Source organism: Cavia porcellus, unplaced genomic scaffold (genome assembly GCF_034190915.1).
Source record: "Cavia porcellus strain 051 isolate PalLab524CR breed Dunkin Hartley unplaced genomic scaffold, mCavPor4.1 scaffold_14, whole genome shotgun sequence".
In the NCBI taxonomy this organism is placed as follows: Eukaryota; Metazoa; Chordata; class Mammalia; order Rodentia; family Caviidae; genus Cavia; species Cavia porcellus.
Window position 1 is genome coordinate 63,523,462 of NW_026947497.1, and position 17,582 is coordinate 63,541,043.

The window sequence follows — 17,582 nt, forward strand, 5'->3', positions numbered from 1 at the left end:
TGGAGGCCAGGAGAACCTTTCTCAGCAGTTTGCACTTTATTTGAAAGCAAGTGGGAGCTGGGAAGGGTTTTAAGATCCTCGGAGAGCCTGGCTGTGGAGGACGGGAGTGGCAGGAAGATGCAGTGGAACCCAGGGGACTTCAGGTTTCAGCTGTCTTGCAGGGGTCAGAGGTTCCAGGGAGGCGCTGGGGAAGCAGCATCGGACCTGGCATGGGGTGTGGGTTAAGGAAGGGAGGTGCGGGCTCCAAGAGGTGTGTGAGGATGGGGAAAGCTGGACCCTTCAGTCCTGCCCGAGTGGGACATCTAGGGGAAAGTGACCAAATCAGCGTTCTTGCATCTTCCAGATGCAAGGAGAAGACTCCCAGACCTCCAGGCTGTGCTGATCCCACCTGGAGGGGAGAACCGTAGCCTGATTGTCTCTGGGTCCTTCAAATAGACTCAGTGTGAAAGGCAGCACCCGTGGTGCTTACCGCTGGGGTGGAATCTCAGGAGCTGCAGAGGTGAAGGCAGTGTCCATGGCACCATCTGGAGCCGGGTCGCAGAAGTAGCTTCAGTCTAGTTAGAGGCTTTGGAGTCAGGTTTGCTGTGTTTTTTGGGAGAGATGGTCACTCTTGGGTTTCTGGCAGCCTCCCTAGTAGTCACTGAGTCTCCTCTGAAGGGAACAGATGAGCTGGGGGAAAGTGTGGCCTGGGACGGGAGGTTGAAGGGGAACCTGTCTGCATTGTACCCTGACCACACTCATGGTGTGGCAGAGCCCCAACCCCCACAAAGGCTAGAAAGAGGCCCCTTTCTGGGAGCCTTTTGTATTTTGGGAGCTGCAGCCCTAGCAGGTATGAGCACTGTGGGTCCGAGTGACTATGCATGAAGAGTATTATCCCGTGTGACAGGATCAGTCCCAGGTGAGGGCCTCTTTCACTAGGAGGGAGCCCAGGATCTCAGTTCACAGGTCCTTCTTCCACCCCCTCAGAGAGTGGTGCCATCTCTGCTGCACTGTTCCTTCCTGGTTCACACCCCCCTATCTCTCTGTGGGTGTCCTGTCCACCTGCACATGTGCTGTCACTCTCCTTAGTACTAGGAGGGACTCTCATAGGTGAAGGTGACTGGAGACTGGGGCAGCATGGCAGGGCTGGACACCTGTAGTTTATATAACTGCACAAATACTGGAGGAGACTTCTGAGGTATGTGCGGAACTGGACAAAGAGGCCATAGTACACTGGGCGAAAGTACCACTGTGCGAAGGCCAGTCGCTGGAATACAAACAAGGCCTGGTCCAGCTGCTGCCTGGTCTTGCAGCTCTGGATGACCCTGAGGTTCACCAAAGTCTGCAGGAACAGGATGAGGTTGTAGGGGGCACAGCTGAGGACATAGGCCACCACAATGGTAAAGATGAGCCTGTGATGCCACCTGGACCTGAAATGGAGCAGGGTCCTGAGGGTTTGCCCGTAGCAGAAGCAGATGGTCACCATGGACAGCAGGAACATGAAGTTGAGCATGTAGACAGAGACCAGCAGGCCCTTTGTTCCCGAGTATGCACACTGATCATCAATCACCTCATAGAAGATGACATTGGGGATGGCAGATAGGATGCTGGGCACCCACATGGCTGTGGCCAGCAGCACAAGGGACCGCAGGGAATGGACATATGGCACGCACTGGGGTCTAACTTCCGACAGGTACTGGTGCACCGTCATGATGGTGAGGAAGAAAACGTTGTTGTAGAGGCTGACGGAGAAGATCATCCTGACTGCCTTGCACAGGACCAAGCTCCAGTGCTCTATAGACACCCACACCAGCAGCAGGAAGGAGGACTCCAAGTCTGACAGGCACAGGTTAAGGAGGAAGAGTTTGGTGAGTGACTTGAAGCTCTTGTATTTCACCAGGAAACCCAGCACCAGGCTGTTGCCCACCAGGCTGAGCAGCAGCACCAGAGAGTACAGGATGACATTGTCCAAGATGGGTGAACCAATGTCCTCGTTCTCACACAGAGGGATCTGAAGGTCATAATCAACAAAGGCGGTAGGCTCAGGGGTCTCCCAGGACTCCATCTGAACAGACAGCAGGGACACCCTGTGCATCTGCAATGACAGAAGTGTGGCGTTGAGAGCTGTGTGGTGGGACTAGAGATCACTAGCACCCCTGTCACCAAAGAGGAAGGTCAGCCAGGCATGGTGGTGTACACCTGTAATCCCACAGCCCTGGGAGACTGAGGCAGGAAGATTTCAGGTAAGAGAAATTTAATAAGACCCTGTCTCAGAAGAGAAAATAAATAAGGACTGGGGATGTGGCTCTGTGTGGATGCCTGGTTTCAATCCCCCAGTACAAGGAAAAAAAATAAAAAAGCATAAAGCCTGACCCATGCATCAGCTGCCATTGAAAAATTCTTTTTCTTTTTGTCTCTCTCTCTCTCTTTCTTTCTTTCTTTCTTTCTTTCTTTCTTTCTTTCTTTCTTTCTTTCTTTCTTTCTTTCTTTCTTTCTTTCTTTCTTTTCTAGTACTGGGACTATTAAACCCAAGACCTAAACTCTGAATTAGGTTCCCAGCCCTTTAATTTTTTTTTTTCAAATTTTGAGACAATCTTACTAAGTCACTAAGGTGCTCATCAGGGCTTGAATTTGTGATCCTCCTGCCTCAGCTTCCAACAGTGCACTGACTTCCGTTCTGTAGCAAGTCTTCTTTCTCCCTTGCAGACTGACCCTGGGGGAGCCCTGGGTTAGCTCCATCTCCCAGGGGACGTCAGAGAGCGGCCACTGAGGTCAGGTTTGGGGCCTATTACTGTGCTCTAGGGAGTCAGTTAAACCAGAAAGCCTTATTTCTTCTCGTGCAAGTGGCTGTGATCTTAGTTCTCCTTTCATTTCCTCAGCAAATGTCGGAGGTGCATTTACGATGCTTCCCTCCCTCCTCCCTTCCTTTCTCTCTTTCTTTCATTTCTCACCCCTGCAAAAGGCAGAGATCCTGACAGGTGGCATCATATCAGGGGACTTCCCCTGCCCCAGAACATGCTGGGAATTGGCAGCAAGGACACAGACAAAGCCAAAGAATCTCAAGGCCCCAGAGAACCTGGAGATTCCGGGAGACCTGGTCCTTGCTAAGACAGGGGCGTCACTCTCACAGTGGCGGCTTCATCTAGGGGGTTTGATTTAGAGCAGGGCCCTCAGAGATCAGCAGCGCCGCATACCAAATCCTTGCAAGAGGGCAGAGGAGAGGGGCTGGGAAAGCTCTTTTGAACCCCAATCACCTACCTTCTGCAAGAGAGGGCTGAGGATGGAACTCAGGGCAAAGTTTTGGATCAGTGCCCATTCCCTTTGCCCACTCTGTGTTGGGCACCCGGTACCGTGCTAACTCCGGGCAGGGACCTGCTCCTGGGATATCCCCCCCACCCCGACATCCAGTTCTGCCCCATTACTTAGAGTGTAGACTGTAACGCAACTGCACTCCCCTGCGATGCCAGGCCATAAATCAGAATAGCTCTCTGGGGTCCTCAGGACTAACCTGCTCCAGGCCTCTTACTCTGAGGTCCACAGGGGACAAGGCCCCTGGGCAGGGTCTGCGGGGCTCTTGGGATGGGCAGGGGCGCTCCAGCCAATAGCTGATTCCCAGAGCCCTATGGCACTCTTTGGGGGAGGCTGCCCCGGATCCCTCAGAGCCCTGCAGGTCGCTGGGGGCACTTACTCGCTGGTGGGTCCCTGGTCGACCAGAATCGAAACTTTCTTGGGTTGGGCGGAAGAGTACCAAAGGGCATACAGAGTACCAAAGGGCATACAGTATGGTGTGACAGGTGTGCTCTATAGAGGGCGGGGCGAACTACGATTCCCGGCATGCTGTGTGTGGCTGCGGCCTACAACTCCCATCGAACACCGCGGGATAGCAGGTGAGTACTAGAGGTCTGGCATGCTCTGCTTCCAGGACTCAGCTCCGAGCCCTCACCCATGTGCCTGCTGAGTACTTTGCAGTTGTGGAGGGCGATGGTACCAGAACATCAGGTCTGGGACCCTGGGGGAAGCGCTGTCTGTGTGCCTGTTGAACACTTGATGGAAAAATACTCTGTGATCCCAAAGACTTACTAAAAAAAAATATAAATAAATAAAAATAAGAAGTAACAGCTCATTGATATTTTCATGTTCTTCCATATTGACACTATGTTTGATATATTGTGTTAAGTGAGACACGTTTGATATTACTGGACTGAATATCCCACCTTTAGGTCCCCTGCGCTAACTCTGGGACTTACAAATCCATATTAAAACAGTGTTCATTAATGAACCACCCTACAGCCCCAGCTGGTCTGGGCTGGTGAGTGTGTAGCTGGGCACAATGAGCACAGTGCGTTCAGGGCACAGTGTCTGCAGGGCACAGTAGAGGAAAGGGACAGGGCACACGGAGCTTCAGCCAAGGCTCTTGGCCCTGGTTAGCAGTAATTAGGCTGTAACAGCTCTAGGCTTAACTAGGGCTGAGTACAGCACCCCAGAACCCAGTCCCACCTTCCACACAGGAGACTTTGGGGGGAGGCGTGTTTTAGATCTAAGGCATATTGACTGATACAGATGTTTCAAAAGCACCTCCAATTAAACACTCCTAAAATTGTAAAATAAGCTCTTCATAACACAGATTCAGGCTTCTCCCCGTCTCCCGCACTTTGGGTTTTAATCAGAGAAAACAGCATACCCTAGAGAAAGGAGTGGCCACTGTTCTCTTGTTTACCCAGGACAGGCATGTCCTCCCACCAGGAATATTTTTTTTCAGAACAAATTTAAATGTGGTCTAGTGTGCAGGTTAGCTTTGATCCACCTCCTCCTATCTTTCCTTACCTTCACCTTTTCCCTCCCTGTAATCCTCCTTCTCTAGTTTAATACCACACCTACTTTCATGTCATTTTGTTTATTTCCAGAGTCCACTTGTGACTTTCTGAGTCTGGGTCTCTGCACTTACTCTGATGGTCTCTGGGTCCATCGGTTTTCCTGTAAATGCCATGTTTTCCTTCTTTATGATCGCATAATACTTGGTTGTGTATCTGTACACTTCTTTTTTTTTTTGGTCTTTTTCATTTTTATTGGTACCAGGGATCGAACTCACGACTGCCTGCTTGCAAGGCAGGCCCTTATGCCGCTGAGCTAAATCTGCAGCCCCCATCTGTACACTTCTTGATCCATTCACCTGTTGATGACTGGCTTTAGGCTGCTTCCATACTTTGATTGTTGTGAATTGTGCTGGAATCAATGTGGACATGCAAGTATGTCTACAGTATTTTTTTAGGAACATACTAAAGAGAATAGGGCTGGGTCATATGGTCTTATTTCTTTTTTCTTTCTTGCTTTTTTTTTTTTTTTTTAGAAAACTCTATATTCCAAGTGGCTGTATTAATTGACATCCCTACCAGCAGTGTACAAGGGTTCTCCCCAACCTCCATCCTCAGCAGCAGTTGTTGGTTTTAATATTATTATTATTTTTTTATGCTGGAGATGGAACTGAGGACCTCGCATTTACCAGGAAAGTGCTTGAACTGCTGTGCTAAAATTTCAGCCCTATTCTTTATATTCTTGATCATAGCCATTCTGCCTGGAGTGAGATGGAAGCTTGGTGCTGTTTTAAACTTGTCCACAGTCTCATTCAGCGATAGAGAGGGACATCTGTGCCTTTGCCCTTTGAATCCAGGCTGAGCTTTGTGAATCACTTCTGACCTCCAGTGGGTGTCAAAGGTGGTGTCAGAGGCTGGATAGGAGTGGACAGTGCAGTCTCCACTGGTTCCCTGAAATTGTTTTCTGCAGGAGCAACTGCTATGTAGGGTGTCCAGAACTCCTTGCTGCAGTGGCCACATCTGCAGCCCAGTGGTGCCAGCCTTCTCTGCCAGGCATGCAATTACACTCTGACCTTAAGCATCTTCCTGGTCCAGCCACCCAAGGTGGGAACCCTCCTGTTGAGCCCTTCCTGTATTTCTCATCCACAAAGCCATGAGTGGATTCAAGTTTGTGAGGCAGAAATTTGGGTGCTCAAGTGATGCCATGAGCCATGTGGCTTCTGAGGTTATTGGGGTGAAGTAGCACCAGAGGATGAGAAAATAAAGAAAAGACAAAAGCTAGGGTCAGGTGAAGCCCTTACTCTCCTGATGGGAGAGAAGGAGCTGCTCAGCCACTGCACCAGGTCTATTTATACACTCAGCAGGAGGAGGTCCACGTCAATTTACTGCCTAGGAACTAGTGTGCCTGGCTGGCCTGGGCCTGTTGCCTTCTTGAAGCCAGAGCAACTTGTTTACATCGCTTGTTTTGAGCTCTCTGTGTTTTCAGGGCTGGCCTTGCTCTAGCCCCACACAGGTGATCAATGTCCAGCTTCAGCAGCTCCCTACAAAGTGAGGTGGGAGGAGGGACCTGTGTTAGTATTGTGGCTTGGGTCCGAAATGTGCCCCCAGAAGTTCATGTGCCCAGAGGATGGGCTTTAGGATGGAGACGGGCTCTCCAGGGCTCTCACTTCATCCAGTGAATTAGCTGGCAGAGATTATATTTCAGTGGCATGACTGGGGGCTGACAGGAACAGCAGTTTAAGCCATGTTGAGGGGGTGGATGACTTACTGTGAGCTTGAAAACTCTACCTGGCCCCCAGCTCCCTTTTATCTGGTTTCAGTCTGCCACTGCACACTCCCACTTTGTTAAAGGCCTAATAGAAATGCAGGTAACCAACCATGAGCTGGAATAAATGTTTTCCTCTAAGTTGTTTTTCTCTGGCATAGTGTAACAGTGGCAAGAAACTGACCACCACAGTGAGAACCGTATTTTCCAAAACCGGTCACAGTAACATTTGTACTTTTGTGTGTCCTACGATGTAACCTTACTATTCCCCCATGAAGAAGGGAGTCCAATTTCTGTCTTTGGGTCTGGGTAGCTGGTGTTTTGCTTCCATCAACAGAGAAAGGCAGAAGGGACAGCATGTGCTTCCAACAGATGTTATGCAGTTGGAGCTCTGAACTTTGATGTGAGAAATCTGACAACCTGGAAGCTGGCAGGCCATGAGGAAGACCCCATGCTGAGGTGGTCTCAATGGAGCCCTGTGCACATCTGGAGGAACGGCTTGGGCAAAAGCTCTGAATCAAGATGGCGCCCCATGTGTGTAGGAACCATGAGGAGGATGGTGGTTCAGAAGAGGAAACTATAGGGACCAGGGAAGAAGTGAGCCAGGTGGTAGCAGAAGGAGTAGAGTGAGAAGCAATTGAATCCTGAGGCATAGCTGAAAAACTTTGCTCAGGAATTGCTCATAAACTCTGAGGAAAAGAAAAGAACCAAAGTTGACCTCAAGCTCTTGGGTCTCCCCCAAATCTCTCTCTCCCTGTGTTTCTAGTTTCATAATCTGTGATGGAAGGGTAGTTGTTAAACTCAAAGAGACTCTGTATCCCTGTTGCTAAGAGATGAGAGAAAGAGGATCACAGAGCGGATAAGAAATAGATGGCCATGGTGGCACAAGCGGCAAACGCTGCTCAGGAGACTGAGGTTTGGGGATGGGCACCGCAGAGGACCTCAGAAATGGGATAACTGCTTGGTGTCTAAAGGCAGAGACTCGACTGTGTGTGGAACGAGAGGACTTGACAGCATCATGGTGTGTGATGTGGTGTGTGATGCTTTGCTGATCACGGACAGAGAACTCTCAACCATGCAGTGGAGATGGAAATGTGAGAAATGGGCTCATTCCAGAAATTTCTGCACCAACTTGCAGACACATTTAGACCTAAAGCATTCCCCTCAATCTCATGTGTGCAGACCAATTACTACAGGATTGCTGGGTGAAACAGCAGGTGTTGGTATCTTTTCAAATGTCCCACACGACCTGGCACAGCGTGGGATATTGCAGTGTGACCTCTCTGGTCCATGATGTCCCCATTGGCCAAAATGGCGGGAAGGGAAACCAGGACTGATGGCTGTGACCTGTATATATCGAGGTCCATGGAACTCAGCTTTGGACTTCATGTGGATGTCCTTCGGTAGGTGGAGGTTTCAGGGTATTTAGGGTGGATCCTGGAGCATCCTGGGAGGTTTGGAGTTGCCCTGAGATTCCCCTCCAACCCACTGAAACATGGACCCTGTGTTAGCACAACAGAGTCTGCCTGGACATTTGCAAGGCTTCCTGTTGATTTAGGTCTTAGAGTTCTGAGGCTGGGAACCTGGAGGCTGAGAGCATGGTGCTGCTGGGCTAGGCTTCTCCTGGGGCTCTGAGTGACAGAAGGCTCTCTGTGTCTCTCCGAGCACCTGATGGCAGCCTGCAGCATTTCAGAGCAGAGACAATGCAACACCAGCCCTACTGTGGGCTTCTCCCCTTACCTGTGTCCTGGCCTAGACTTCCCCCTCTGATAAGAACTCCAGGCAAATTGGATTCAAGTCTCTCCTTACTCCTCTGGTCTCATCTCAATGGCATCCACAATGATCTTATTTGCAAATTAAGTCATTTTTCAGAGAACCCCCGGTTAGCACGTATACCTTCCCTGCAAGCTCCAGTGATACGCAAGGCTGGTTTTCTGCAATGGCCAAGGCAAGGAACTCCCTCTATCCTTCTGGCCACTCCTCCCTTTGTGGAGGAGTCCATGGGGCTGGGAAAGAGGCTGCAGAATCCCCACAGTGTAAGACCTGGGGTGGCCCCTGTGGAGAGTAAAGCTCTGTACCCAGATAACTCACTAAAGACTTATGAGAGCCTCTCTTTCCCTTCTGAAATTCTCTCCAAGCACCAAAACATTTTCCACCTGGTTTTCAGGACACTAAATTCCCAGCAGGAATTAATCGTTTCTTCTCATTATGGGGACATCCCCAAAAGATCCTTTTTCAGCGAAGAAGAAATCAATCCCTTGGCCTTGGAGTCAGAAGACTTAAGTGTCAATCAAGAGAGAGATAGGGACAGGAAGTGGGGCCACAAAGTCTGAAAGACACCAAAGTCCTTAGTGCCGCCTCTGGCCGCCCCTGGCCACCTGGCCCACATTGTGTCCTTCATTCTCTAGCCCAGGTCTGACCCAGATGCTCTGAGGCAGGGACCTTTTAGGAACCTTCTTGTTCTTGGGGAGAAAAATGGACACAGAGTCTGGGCTGTGGACAGAGTGGGGTCCAGTCACAGCAGCCCAGACTGAGACAAACAGAAGTGAAAACAGGCAGATCTTTGACTCGTGCATGGAATCCAGACCGCTCCTTGTTATTTATGAAATGGTTCTGTAGTAATTCATGTTCACCTAGGGGAGAAGGGCTCACAAACTGAGCACAAATTCTTACATACACCCAAGAGTGCTGAGTGAGGTAGCGAGGCCATGGGTTCTTATCCTGTTGCCAAGGTGCCATCTCTGCCTCTCTAGCAGGCGCCCTTAGTTTTCTTGCTAAGATAGACCCATGATCTTCCCTGGACAGGTCCCCAGCCCATGACAAGTCAATGGATGGGTCTGCAGCTGGGACTGAAGGGGAGAACGCTCTGCCAGCTCTCCAGGCCCTGGCTTAGGGCTTTGAGAAGCCAGTTCATTCAATGAGGGCATATTCATGGCTTCGGCTTGCAAGATCCTGCTGCAGGGACAGTGTGGGATCTGGAGTCTCTAGGGGCTCTCAAGTGCAGCCCTGTGTTCCTAACAGTGTGGATGGGCACAAGTTAGAATCCTGTTGGGCGATTTCCAGACTCTCATCCCTGAGCAAAGTCAGGTTCACAAACTAGGCCCGTGCCATATCGGCATGGAGATTATAGGACAGCTTGTGTCTGTGCCCTTGGTGGGAACCTGCAGGTCCCTGGAAGAGGAAGCCCTGGGGACCACAAAAGGAGGCAAGGGACAGCAGAGCTACGGGCATCAACAGTGGTCAGCAATTTGCTTTGAGGGTGTGGACCGGGCAAGAAGATCAATATTTCTACAAGAGCAATCTGGGGCAAGGAAGGTCCAGTGTGCCCTGTGGCATGGCCCCAACAGAGCGCAAGGAAGGAGACAGCTGTTATTCTCTTCTCTCAGCATTAGCACCCCAGGGCTCGAGGTCAGGCTCTTTCCAGCCAGGTGTGAGACAGCTTGAGAGCCAGAGCCTGACAAATACTGCCAAGAGGGACAATGGCCCAAAGCACCCCTTGGACTTGTAGAATGGGGAAGCTTCCTGCAGGACCTGGTCTCTCAGCTGGAGCTGGGAGCCTGGGGAAGAAAAGGAGCAGAGGTCCAGGCTCAGGCGACCGCCTGACAGGGGACTGGGGAATAAGAGTCTCAGTTTGGACCCTAAGCTGGGACCCAGGGGCTGCAAGTGGGATGTTTGAAAAATTGGTTGGTACCAGTTGGTGGAGGCCAGGAGAACCTTTCTCAGCAGTTTGCACTTTATTTGAAAGCAAGTGGGAGCTGGGAAGGGTTTTAAGATCCTAGGAGAGCCTGGCTGTGGAGGACGGGAGTGGCAGGAAGATGCAGTGGAACCCAGGGGACTTCAGGTTTCAGCTGTCTTGCAGGGGTCAGAGGTTCCAGGGAGGCGCTGGGGAAGCAGCATGGGACCTGGCATGGGGTGTGGGTGAAGGAAGGGAGGTACGGGCTCCAAGAGGTGTGTGAGGATGGGGAAAGCTGGACCCTTCAGTCCTGCCTGAATGGGACATCTAGGGGAAAGTGACCAAGTCAGCGTTCCTGCATTTGCAAGGGACGATTCATTGCAGGAGAAAACTCCTAGACCTCCAGGCTGTGCTGATCCCACCTGGAGGGGAGAACCGTTGCCTGATCATCTCTGGGTCCTTCAAATAGACTCAGTGCGAAAGGCAGCACCCTCGGTGCTTACTTCTCTGGTGGATCTCATGAGCTGCAGAGGTGAAGGCAGGTTTCATGGAACAGTCTGGAGCCGGGTCACACAACCAGCTTCAGTCTAGTTAGAGGCTTTGGAGTTAGGTTTTGCTGTGCTTTTTGGAGGATGTGGTCACTCTTGCATTTTGGGCAGCCTCCCCAGCAGTCACTGAGTCTCTTCTAAGGGGGAGAGATGAGCTGGGGGACAGTGTGGCCTGGGTGGGGAGGCTGCTGTGGAAGCTGCCTGCATTGTACCTAATTACACTCATGGAGCGGCAGAGCCTCAACCCTCACAAAGGCTAGAAAGAGGCCCCTTATCTGGGAGCCCTTTGTGTTTTAGGAGATTTAGCAGGGATGAGCACTATGGGTCGGAGTGACTGTGCGTGAAGAGTCTTGTCCTGTGTGGCAGGATTAATCCCAGGTGGGGACCCCTTTCCCTCAGAGAGGCCCCCAGTACCACATCCCTCTTCACCTCCGCAGTGATCAGCAGCATCTCTGCTGCACTGTACCTTCTCTGTCTATGTCTCCTTGTCCCCTTCTGGGTGCCCTGTCCACTTCTGTATGTGCCGTCCCTCCCCTCAGTAGAAGGAGGGACCCTCATAGGTGAAGGCGCCTGGGGACCGGGGCAGCGGGGGTGGGCTGGGCGCCTGCGGGCGGCACAGCCGAAGCTGCTGCAGGAGGCTTTTGAGGTGCCTGCGGAACTTGACCCCCACGAAGACGTAGAGCACAGGGTTGAAGCAGCACTGGGAGAAGGCCAGGTGCCGGCAGACCAGCACGGCGAATTCAAGCCGCCGGTGGAGCTCGCAGCTCTGGATGACGCCGACCTTCACCAGCGTCTGCAGGAACAGGATGAGGTTGTACGGGGCCCAGCTGAGGAAATAGGCCACCACAATGGTGAAGATGAGTCGCACCGTCCGGTGCCGCCGCTTGGACCTGGAGTGGAACAGGGTCCTGAGGATCTGCACATAGCAGAAGAAGATAGTCACCATGGACAGCAGGAAGATGAAGTTGTGCGGGTAGACCGAGGCCAGCAGGCCCTGTATTTTCGCATACTCGCACTGATCATCAATCACCTCGTGGAAGATGGCGTCGGGCACAGAGGACAGGACGCTGGCCACCCACACAGCTGTGGTCACCAGCACACGGCAGCGCAGGGTATGGACACGCAGCGTGGACAGGGGGCTCACCACAGACAGGTAGCGGTGCACCGTCATGATGGTGAGGAAGAAGATGCTGCTGTAGAGGCTGACGGAGAAGGTCATGTTGAGCGCCTTGCACAGGACGTCCCCCAGCACCCAGCCCCAGTGGTAGGTGGACACCCACACCGGCAGCAGGCAGGAAAACACCAGGTCCGACAGGCACAAGTTGAGGATGAAGAGGTTGGTGAGCGACTCGAGGCTCTCATACTTCACCAGCACCCATAGCACCAGGCTGTTGCCCACCAGGCTGAGTAGCAGCACCAGAGAGTACAGGACGGTGGTGGTGAAGGTGGCCAAGGCGATGACCTCATTCTCGCACAGGAAGCTCAGGTGGTCATAATCATAATAGGTGGTAGTCTCGGGGGTTCCCCAGGACTCCATCTGAACGGACGGCAGGGGCCCCCAGTGTGTCTGCAAAGACAGACATGTGGAGAGTTGAGAGCTGTGTGGTGGAACTAGAGATCACTAGGACCCCTGTCACTAAAGAGGAAGTTCAGCCAGGCGTAGTGGTGCACACCTGTAATCCCAGAGCCCTGGGAGGCTGAGGCAGGGAGATTGCAGGTTAGAGCAATTTAGAAAGACCCTGTCTCAAAAGAGAAAATAAACAAGGGCTGGGGATGTGGGTCAGTGTGAGTGCCTGGTTTCAATCCTCAGAACAAGGAAAAAAGTAAAAAAGCATAAAGCATGACCTGTGCATCAGCTGACAAAATGGAAAAACATGAATTACGGATTCTCACCTCACTCAGGTCCTTCCTTCCTTCCTTCCTTCCTTCCTTCCTTCCTTCCTTTCCATCCTTCCCTCCTTCCTTCTCTGTCTGTCTCTGTCTCTCTTTCTCTTTCTCCTGTAAAGGGCAGAGGTCCTGATAGCGGCATCAGATTGGGAGACTTACCCTGTCCCACAACAGCCTGGGGAATTGGCAGCAAGATTGCGGACAAAGCAAAGACTCTCAAGGCCCCAGTGAATGCAGAGACTTTGAGACTCTGTCCTTGTTAAGACAGGGGCTTCCCTCTCAGAGCAGCGGCTTCACCTAGAGGGTTTGATTTACAGCAGGTCCCTTGGACATCACCAGTGACCACGTCCCAAGTCCTTGCAGGAGGTCAGAGGAGAGGGGCTGGGAAGGCTGTGCTGAACCACTTTACCCACCTTCCGCTAGGGAGGGCTGCGGATGGAGCCTGGGGCAAAGGCCTTGGGATCAGTGCCCGCTGTGAACCAGGCACCTGTTAACTCCAGGCAAGGACCTGCTCCTGGGAGCTCCCACATATCGAATGTGCCCCGTTATTCAGTGTGTAGATGGTAACACAACTGCACTTCCCTTTGGGCAGTGGCTGGCTGTGTTCCTAGGCAACCAGATACGCGTCACATTTGGATTAACAAGAGCTATAAGGCCTGGAATGAAAACCAACAAATGACACAAGTTCTGGGGATGGGGTGATGGGGTGACCAGCTACCAAAAGCAGAGCAAGGTCCCCAGTTTTACAGTGCTGGGTCAGGGGTAGGACCTGAGCGAGGTGAGAACCCGGAATTCACATGTTTTTTCATTTTGAAGCTGATGGTCAAGCTTGGGGCAATCACAGAAAGTGATGGAAAGGGAAAGGGGTCACAGAAGGGAAGTGACAGAGAGCAAGAGCCCTGGGGGGGGGTCACACCGGGCATGGGTGCCTATCTGGGCACTTGTGACACTGAGATTCCTGAGCTGGGATTCAGCCACTGCTCCCTTCTCTGGAGACAGCGTAAGAGTTTGAGCCTGACAGGTTAATGCTGTTCCTCCTCCTCCTCCTCAAACTCCTGTTTCTCCTCTTCCTCCTCCTCCTCCTCCTCCAACAACAACAACAACAACAACAACAGGGCAGCAGCAACAACTCAATCTTTTCCAGAGGGGTGGAACAGAAGCCAGAATCTCTGTAATGTAACAATTCTAGGATGCAACCAAGTATCACTTAGCAAATGAGAAACAGGAACCCTGAAAAGATAACCACAAAACTAATCTAGATGGCCACACATTAGGATTTCAAATAAATATTAAAGTGTACCTATTATAACCGTGCACAAGAAGGTAATGAAAAAGCAGCCTGGTGTGGTGGTACATGTCTGTAATCCTAGCACTCTGGGAGGCTGAGGCAGGAAGATCACACACTGAAACCGAGCACGAGCAATTCAGTGATTTAGTGAGACCCTGTGTCAAAACCAAAAATCAAAAGAGGTTTGGGGCTGTAGCTCAGTGCAAAGGCCTTAAGATCAATCTCTGGTAGCACACACAGGCACACAAGAGAAGAGAAAATTACACAAGATATACTCACAAGGAACGGAGCGATAAGAAATCTCAGTAAAGAAAAACAAGTAATATGCAGTCCGCAAAAGCAATTAGAAGCCAACACAAAGCCCAGTGATGCCGATGCTTCTCTGGGTTGTGCTCTGGGCTTGGGCTCCCCTCTGCCTGTCACCCCGTCCTGCTTTCATCTCCAAAGCCTCAGCTTCCCCGAGTGAATTAGGCTTTCTGGGCCTGATGTAATTTGGAATGAGAAACACAGCTCTAACTCGAACAAGGACCAATGAGAAGACTTTACCAAAAGGCTTTGCATCAAATAAACTCCTCCACTTCCTTCAGCAAAAAGAAAATTCTAGACGCCAGCTGTACTCCAAGTACAGCTGGCAGACCCTGTTCCCCAAGAAAGAATGCAGATCCTTTGGAAACCCTGGACACAACCACACTTAGGGGGAGGCTCAGAATTCTGCGTACTTCCCAAAAACTAAATCTGCATGCTTTCTAGCCCACCTGATAGTCCTGATGCCCACCGTGTCTCAAGAATCCCGGTGGAGGATGCAGAGTGAGAGCTTGCAGGGCTGTTTGGGAGCTCTGCGGAGGAGCTCACTCGGACCTAACCCTCCTCACGCGTCCCACGGCGTCTGGCTGTGGATGGCTTCACTTCTGCCTTTCTAGCCCAGGTAACCCCTGCCTCCGCCTGGGCCAGTGCCACCAGGGTAATAATATCCAATATGCGTGGTGACAGGGGACATCCTGGGCTGTTTTTTGTCTGAGGGCGAAGCTACTTTCTATTCCTAATTTGTCAGTTTTTTTTTTTTTAAATCAGAGAAGGATATTGCATTTTGGTACAGGTGTTGTCTGCACCCCTGTATAGAGGCACCCCAGCATTTTAATATCCCTTTGCCTATTGAAGGACATCTTGGTCACTGCCACCCTCCTTGGCAGTTATAAAAGGGACTTAATGTAGTGGGAGATGCATGGAGCTACTGTATATAAAGGGGATTTCACACACTTTCCACACAGATCTTTGTTTGAACATAAGTTTTGAGCTCAAATGAGTAGTAACTTAGAATGGTCAGTGAGTTTCATTAGTGGACACCAACTGCCATGCTGTCTTCCAAAGCAGCCAGGTGGCTTTGCGTGGCTACCACCAGTCCACGCACGTTGCCATGTATGTTCCACACCTGCACGGTCATCTGCACTAGGCACGGCCGGCCCTGCTAAAAAAGACCCTTTTAGTACCGTGCACAGTAGCTCGTGGCGGTGATTTGCAACTCTGCAATGGCACGTGAGGCCGAGACTCTTGGCATGGTTTTTGCCGTCTGTGTGTCATCTGGTAAGGCTTTTCTGCTCAGAACTGTGCCTGTTTTTAAAGCTCAGTTGTTTGTTTCCCTTTGCTCCTTGTAACAGGGTTTGTTTTATGTTTTGGATAAAAACTCTCCATCAGAGATGTTTCTGCACTAATATTTTCTTCTAGTGTGTGACCTACTTTGCTCATTCTCTCGGTGTTTTCACTTTTAATTAAATCCAACTTGTTATTTTTAAATTTTATGGTATAGGATCTAAAAACTTATTTAAAAAATACAAGGTCATCTTGATTTTTTTCACCCTAGGCTATCTACTAGAAGTTCTATTTTTTTGTGTGTAGACTTAAGGCTCATATGAATTAATTTTGGTAAAAGATGTAGAACTTATATCTAAATTAAATTCTTTTTTGTGTGAATATACAATTATTTCGGTATCACCTGTTCATTTGTTTCTTCCCTTTTATCAAAAATCAGTTGATTTAATTAGCATGGGCCTATGTCTGGGCTCCTTATAGCTTCTATGTCTGCCAATCAGTTTTTCTATTTTTTTGTCGGTAGTAACCCTGTCTTAATTGTCTAACTTTACATTAAGTCTTAAATTTTGGAAGTTCAGGGCCTTTGGTCTCTTGTTCAGTTTTTATGTTGACTATTCTAAGTCTTTTGATTTTCCAAAAAACACTTCAAAACTGGTTTCTTGTTGGTGTCTATAAAGCTATCTGCTCAGTTTTGATTGAGATTGCATTAAAGCTATAAATCAATGGGAAGGATCATCATCTTAACAGTGTCAAGTCTTTTTTATCTCTGCTTATTTAGATATTCTTTTTTCTTGCACAAAGCCTGCAGTTTTTTTCCTATCGATCCTGGGCATATTTTGTTAAATTAATGGATAAGCATTTAATTTTTTGGTGCTAACATAAATGGTAATGTTTCCACTTTCAAATTCCAGTGATCCTTTGCTGATACTTAGCAAAGCAATGCTCTTTACATATTAACTATGTCTGGCAGGTTTCCTCTAATTGCTTATGAACCCTAGGTGTTATTACTTTTATTGCTGTTAATGATTCTTTGGGGTTTTATAGAGAGAGAGTTGGCTAACACAGGTTTATTTTCTACCATCCCAGCCTGTATACTTTTGTTTTCCTTTTCTCATCTTCAGACATTAACTAGGTGTTCAGTGCTTTGTTGAGTAGGAGCAGGGAGAGGGAACATCCTTGCCGCACTTCCCTTCTTAAGGGAAAATGATCTAGTTTCCCCTGTTAAGAATTAAGTTAGCTCTTGGGCTCTTGGGCTTTTGGGCTTTTGTGGTTTTTAAATTTTTTTTTTAGTCAAATGGAGGAAGTATCAGTATTTTCCAAATTTTCTGTTTTATTTTTTTTCATGAATAAGCATTAGGTCTTGTCGAGTGATTTTTCTGCATCTACTGACATAATTGTAGGATTTTCTTCTTGTGGATGTGGTAGATTACTTAAACTGGTTTTTAACTTTTGAACCAAATTCACACACTTGGAACATGTCCCAGCATAATTTGCTTCATACATGCTTGGGTTTTGCTTGGTACTATTTTTGAGGCTTTTCAGGTTTATGTTTGAGAGATACTGATTCATACTTTTTCTTTCTTGTAATGCCGTTGTATGATTTGGTGGTAAGGGTAATGCTGGCCCCCTGGAAGGCGTTACTTAGTAAGCATTCTTCCTGCTTTCTTTTACTGGAAAAGTTTGAAGACAGTTTGAAGGCATAATTTATTCTTAAATTTACCTGTGAAATCATTTGAGTCTGTTGCTTTCTTTTTTGGGAATAATATTAATTACTAATTCAATTTTAAAAATAGATGTAGGGTGTTCAGGTTATATATTTATGCTTGGGTAGTTCCTATTTTTGAAGAAGTTGGTCCATTTAATCTAGGTAATGAAACTGGTGGATGCAGTGTTGTTTATAACGTGTGTTGATAATCCTACAATCAGCTAGGTCAATAGCGACATGCTTCCATTTTCAGTATTAGTGATCTGAGTCTTTTTCCCCTTGTTAGTCATGCTAGAGGTCTCTCGGTTTTGTTTATGTTGTCCCCAAAGTAAAAGATTT

General features: G+C 49.3%; 2 protein-coding genes across 3 annotated transcripts; both read right to left on the reverse strand.

The window, feature by feature from the left end:
• On the reverse strand, positions 1-3,660 carry LOC100718058 (chemokine XC receptor 1-like). The gene is made up of 2 exons (XM_063261040.1): positions 3,488-3,660; positions 1-2,074 (listed from the first exon to the last, which is right to left on the reverse strand). The coding sequence occupies exon 2, from the start codon at positions 2,072-2,074 to the stop codon at positions 935-937; it is 1,140 nt and encodes a 379-aa protein (XP_063117110.1). The 5' UTR covers positions 3,488-3,660; the 3' UTR covers positions 1-934.
• A 6,605-nt stretch (positions 3,661-10,265) lies between these two features.
• Positions 10,266-14,931, reverse strand: LOC100716110 (chemokine XC receptor 1-like). Of its 2 annotated transcripts, none has more exons than XM_063261041.1 (2): positions 14,727-14,931; positions 10,266-12,343 (listed from the first exon to the last, which is right to left on the reverse strand). In XM_063261041.1, exon 2 carries the CDS (start codon positions 12,311-12,313, stop codon positions 11,312-11,314), a length of 1,002 nt encoding a protein of 333 aa, XP_063117111.1. In that variant the 5' UTR covers positions 12,314-12,343; positions 14,727-14,931; the 3' UTR covers positions 10,266-11,311. The 2 variants fall into 2 exon arrangements, with proteins under 2 accessions (XP_063117111.1, XP_013015521.1); XM_013160067.3 differs by having other exon boundaries at positions 14,707-14,930.
• Positions 14,932-17,582: the final 2,651 nt, after the last annotated feature.

Coding starts and splice junctions, on each gene's coding strand:
- LOC100718058 (XM_063261040.1), bottom strand. CDS start 2,074: ATGCACAGGGTGTCCCTGCTGTCTGTTCAGATGGAGTCCTGGGAGACC.
- LOC100716110 (XM_063261041.1), bottom strand. CDS start 12,313: ATGGAGTCCTGGGGAACCCCCGAGACTACCACCTATTATGATTATGAC.